This window comes from Triticum urartu, chromosome 4A (genome assembly GCF_056163025.1).
Source record: "Triticum urartu cultivar PI428250 chromosome 4A, HENAU_Tu73, whole genome shotgun sequence".
NCBI classification, from domain to species: domain Eukaryota; kingdom Viridiplantae; phylum Streptophyta; class Magnoliopsida; order Poales; family Poaceae; genus Triticum; species Triticum urartu.
Genome location: NC_141876.1, coordinates 606,109,906 through 606,115,797, shown reverse-complemented (window position 1 = coordinate 606,115,797; position 5,892 = coordinate 606,109,906). Strand labels below are relative to the sequence as shown.

At 47.9% G+C, this 5,892-nt stretch overlaps 1 protein-coding gene across 1 annotated transcript; it reads left to right on the top strand.

Moving 5' to 3' along the window:
• The first annotated feature begins 1,291 nt into the window (after window positions 1-1,291).
• LOC125530410 (uncharacterized) lies at window positions 1,292-3,924 on the top strand. The gene is made up of 4 exons (XM_048694812.2): window positions 1,292-2,548; window positions 2,783-2,912; window positions 3,142-3,283; window positions 3,526-3,924. Exons 1-3 carry the CDS (start codon window positions 1,399-1,401, stop codon window positions 3,260-3,262), a joined length of 1,401 nt encoding a protein of 466 aa, XP_048550769.2. The 5' UTR covers window positions 1,292-1,398; the 3' UTR covers window positions 3,263-3,283; window positions 3,526-3,924.
• The last annotated feature ends 1,968 nt before the right edge of the window (window positions 3,925-5,892 follow it).

Sequence of the window (5,892 nt, the reverse complement as noted above, 5' to 3'; positions counted from 1 at the left end):
CATTCTTCCTCATGTCGATGGATCATGCTTTAGACTGTTGCTGATGGCGTCTCAGGGCAACAGTCTATGACTTCCCAGTCATAGTTACAACGACTCACATGATCTGGCCATGCACATCAGGTGCGACATGAACTAGGCCGATGACGCACCAGCGGCTTGTGTAGGTCTGAGATGGCAGCGATGAATTCCCCTTGTATGTTTGTAATGTTTCATCTTTACGGAAAAAGGATTTCCCCTTGCTTTGTATTCCAAAGCAACCAACACCGTACATATAGTGTTGTTGGGGCGAGAAGCACATCAAACCCAAAAGAAAAATAAAAAACAAATACCAACAACAACATCTCGACAAAGCGCAGATGACCCGTTCATCGATGGGCCCTCCAGAAACAAACCACCACAGCCCGAGGCTCCGATCCGCCGCGTACCAAGCAGCACCTCCAAGAAGGGATGCGTCGCCGACGGTGTTGCTTCCCAGACGTATCCTAGGGTTCCCCCCGGCACGCGGATGGAAGTGGGGGATGGCTACCACTGACACCCTCTAGGAAGGAATGGTGGCACCCACCGGTGTTGCTGCATCGGAGCCGAACGAACCAACAAAGATTTCTCCCGCACTCCAAACCCCATCGCCCAACTAGAGCCGACCAGCCAAACCACCGCCCAACACCATGCGCCAACGCGGTTGCGCCGCCGCCACCCACGATGTCTCACTACAAACACCAACACGAGGCCAAGAAGACCGGAGAGAAGTGCCATGTGACGGGAGCACCTGCACCGTAGCCGAGCGGGAGGGAACCACCTCCACTACCATCGTGCGAGAGGCCCGCGCCTCCGACACCGTTGCGGTCGCCGTCCGAACACGGCAGCAGGGCATTCCAGGCCACCCCTTGCCCGACCAGGCCTGAAACGAGCCCGCTAAGCCCCGTCGGCCACGCTGCAGCAGGCCGGCGTCGGCGCCGCAAACACACAGCCACTCCCCCGCCTCTCGGAAGTCACTCCGCAGACCCGCCCTGCCGCCAGGTCATGCCACCGCGCCGCCACGCGAACCGTCGCGGCCTAGGAGCACCAAGGGTGTTCATTCAATGGTTTACTATTTTTCATCAAGGGTGTTATTGTGCAATTCAATAATCATGGGAGCGCCAAATCAATGGCTTCTCCGCAAGCATTGATCATGGGAGTGTCAATTCATCAAATCAAAAGAGGAAAAAGAAAGAAGGAGCGGAGCCCAAAAGAAAAAGAAAGAAAAGAAGAGGCCCACCCACCCCACCCAGACCACACGAGAGAAGAAAGAAAAGCGAGCAGATAGATATCCATCACTGCCCTCAATCTGCTGAGCTCGTGAGAGATCTCTCAAACTTTTCCCCACCCGAAACCCTCGATCGCCGCCTCCACCCACCCACCATGTCGCCGCCGGCACCGGCGCTGCTGGACGAGCTCCTCGAGGAGATCTTCCTCCGCCTTCCGCCGGACGAGCCCGAGCACCTCGTGCGCGCCTCCCTCTCCAGCAAGCGCTGGCTCGGCCTCCTCTCCGGCGCTCGATTCCGCGGCCGCTACCACGAGCACCACCGAGCTCCCCCCATGCTGGGCTTCCTTTATTCCTTCCACTTCAACTCCCGCGCGGAGACGAAAGATAACATCCCACACTTTCTCCCCACCACCAAATTTCGTGCGTGCATCCCCGACGACGACTGGTTGGGCTACACTGCGTTGGACTGCCGTCATGGCCGCGTTCTCATTGGCGAAGTGGCCTATCGACCCATGACGCTCGTCGTTTGGGACCCCATGACGGGCTGCCGGAGGGAGCTGGAGGCGCCCGCCCTGGTGGACGACAGCTATGGGGTCGCGGTGCTCTGCGCCGTGGCCGGCTGTGACCACCGCACTTGTCACGCAGGCCCCTTCCAGGTCGTCTTTGTCGGCCTGGACCATTGTCATGAAGATGGGTGTGTTGCACGGGCGTGCGTGTCCCGGCCGGTGACGGGTAACCACAGCAAGCCGGGCCTTAAATCTCCTTTTGTTAAGTGGAGCAAGCGATGCTCTGCTCTTCATCTTGACTCCGGTTTGTACATCTACGACGCACCATCTGTCTTCGTCCAAGACACGCTTCATTTCAAGCTTTGTAACCGTGCCGAAGATCGCGTAGTAGGAATTCTCAAGTACGACATGAGCACTAATAGCTTATCGCTGATTGATATGCCGCTTGCGTGGTCTGTCAATGCCAATGCTTCTATCCTCGTGGCGATGGAGGATGACAGTTTGGGCTTTGCACATGTCGACGGGTTAATCCTCAATCTGTGGTCAAGGCACATGGGTTCTGACGGAGTTGCGTCATGGACTCAGCGTGCAGTCATCGATATCAAGGGCATTCTTCCCATTCGAAATCCAAATAAAAGACTTAGGCTGATTGGATCTGTGGAAGGCACCGATATCATTTTCGTGACCACAGATCTTGGCATCTACAAGATTAATCTCAAGTCACTACAGTGGAAGAAGGTATGGGAGAGAAAAAAGTTTCAAGATTTCATCCCGTACATGATTTTCTACAATCCACAAGGTATACCTATATCCATGGACAACTCTATTGCTCGATAGACACAGCTGCTTCACTAAGTTTTTTTTTGCGGGATGCTGACAAAATAGCAGTAGGACATAATTTTCATGTGGTGGCGATTGATTCCTTTTGCTGGGCAATCTGAAAAACTCGGAATAGAGCATGAAATTTATATTGGGCAACTGGCTCCTGTTGAGCTGATTTGTTACATCTGCGCTTTTCTTTTTTTGTGGGCAGGTTTGCGGAATGATGGCGATAAGAAGAATCTGCTGGAGGGATTGTCAACGGAGGTGCGAGCTCATGATGCAGCGTCTGTGGTGCCGATTGGTCAGCTGCCGAGAATTACTCAGGCTGGGGAAGATGATCTCACTACCGGAACAGGGCTCTAAGCCGACAGCCAAATGTATGCCGACGGCCACCGTCGGCCTAATCCGAGCTATGCCGACAGCTAGATCCTGGCCGTCGGCGTACAATGGCCGTCGGGCTATCCCCGTCTACGCCGACAACAGCCGTCGGCACAACACAGCCGTCGGCTTATCCCGGACTACGCCTACATCTGCCGTCGGCATATATTGGCCGTCGGCATATATTATCCCTGAATCTGAATCTTACGAAGATCTTGAATCTGAATCTTACGAATATCTTGAATATGAATCTTACGAATATCTTGAATCTGAATCTGAAGAAGATCTTGAATCTGAATCGGAAGAAGACTGAAATTTTTCTACAATCGACAAGGTATATTCGTATCTATGTGTCCTTTCTTTTGTGATTTGGGAACAACTCTTAAATAATACTCCATATAAGTTAGTGGAACAAACAAAATATTGAATGCCTAATCGGATTCAAAGTTATGTTTGAAATGGGCCCGAGCAAATTTTGAGTGCCGTGTGATTACAACTAATTATGCTTACTTAACTGGCAATTTATACAGCATGATGTAATTCCTCTTTTGGAATCTCACAAATCTACGTTTGCAGAAAGGGTGACCCTCAGTGATGCAGCGCATTAAGAGTTTGTGGTTGAATATCTACAAGGCTACATTCATCAACAAGATAGGTGACAATCTTGGAGGCAACAGGGGTCGCGTGATATCGTGATGAATTATGTCATTATTCAGTACTCCTTTTGGTGCAGTGGTGCTTGGTTGTTTTCTGATGTTGTTTTTGTCAGTTAGCTTGATAATCTCCCGTGTTAATGGCGGGGTGAATTGATTATATTTGTAATGAAGGTCTAATTTTATGTGCCCTGTTGTAGAATTTGCTTGAAAAGGCATTTGCACAGTAACTTGTTCTTGCCATTTTAAAAACTTTACAGTTTGCACTCTCCCTGCTTGGTTCCAATCTTTAAATTCATCTTTCAAAAGATGTACTGTTGGTGAGAAGATGATGAGGCAATGTCCACAGAGATGGTGGTTTCTGTTGCCCATGAAATATCATGTTGATCCTTTTTGCACGCTGGCTTGCTGGGTTTTTTCTATTAATAATCTCATGGGTTTAATTAGTGCTACCTGCCAAGTGCTTATGTTACCGCAGTTCTGTTTTTTAGCAAGCAATGTTGCTGAAGAGTAGAGCATGCAAAGTTCAGTGAACTACAGAATATGGGGCTGCATGCCTATGATTGTCTCCTAGACATTTTAATCTCTTCACTAGCTCCAGAAAACTGTCAGGTATTTGTTCACTATTGGTTGCATATATTTAGCCATGTAGTGAGATGAAAGATGTTACGTTTGGTAAGAGAGTGCAAGGCTGATGTGACCATCGCTACAACCAACCTCTGTTTCCCTGATGCTTCTTGTAGAACTGATGCATCAATAGGCCTGAACCTCCTTTTAGGGGTGCATACAGTAACTCTCTTGCAGGTCAAACAATGGCACTTCCTGGTGGACAACAAAACTGTACGAAGAATGACATGCTACAGTGAACTGGAAGACTCGGCCCATCGATTCGTTATCAAAGGGAGATGTTCCACAATTGGGTTGCTACACTCACTTACATGCTAGAATAGAGTTTCGCCCGGTAACCTGCTCAGCCTCTTCTCAGACTCACCTTTGCAGTATTCTAGAGGCTTTCAGATGTGCCTCTACCTGCATGCAACTAGCTCTCAAGCCTGAAGATCTGTAAATGGCAAATGATTGGAGTTGTCGCTGGTTATATTATATTGATTCAATATACAAGCAGTAGCACCTGAACAAGGGCTCGAAGTATATGCAGCTGTTTTCTCAACCTCTGAGTTCCTGAACTTGAGAACTTCCACTAGTGCCAGTACTGTTCTATTTTTCACAGCACTCCTGCAGATCGGAGCGCATTTTGATCTTCTATTTTTCACCCCCAGTATTGTTCCGTGAAATTCCGTCCAACCACATCATGCTTATGAGGTATGTTTGGTGTAGGCCAAAAGAAAATATCCCTTATTATTTCTTTCTATCTGTTTTCAGATTGGTGTGTTCCAAAAGGCGTCAGGCAAGAGTACAGGATGTATAATTTTTTTAGAAGCATTCATTATACATTTCTGTGTACCGGTTATTCATGTCTTGGAAATCGAACCTAATGAAACACAGAAAATTCACATATAAATGTCTCAGAAATACAAAATGTCTCGATTTATTTCAGGTGCACATAAACATGTGTGCATCCAGTGTCTGCCACAAGTGACAGATCCTTTTTCTCTCAAGCTGTCAATGGTCTCCTTGATGCCCGTCACCAGGGGGGTCAGCTCCATGCCCAAACTTCTTATCTTGTCCTTCGAGATCTGGTAGATTGGGGCAAACGGCGCGTCGTCTGCACACCTGGAGAAAAAATGAAAATAACTAGCCTTGTCGCCATATGGTGCAAATGAACAGTCTAAACGCTCTCTATAGTGTTGAGACATGACATGAGAATATAATATTTATTATGTACCAGTCCCTGAACCTGAAGCCTCAACAAGAACCAAACTAAGAAATAAGTGAAGAACGTAATATCCAACACTGCCATTCTTGATTTGATTCCAAGGGATTTCACTTGAGAAAACGCTCGCAAAGAATGTTGACTTTGCTTGTCTGGCCCTTTTAAAAAAACTTTCTTGTCTGACACTGGAAAGTCGGGATGCATTTCATGTACTCCCTCCGTTCCAAAATAAGTGTCTCAAACTTAGTACAACTTTGTACTATAGTTAGTACAAAGTTGCGACACTTATTTTGGGACAGAGTGAGTATGATATTGACAATCCCCGAGTTGTGAGAAACTCTTTCAACCATGCAATATGTTCCGTTTGCTGAACAAACTTTGTATGCGAGGATATGTGCCAGGGCAACATCTGTAAGGTTTATCCATCAAAAGCTGACATTGGAGTATGTCAAAGATGAC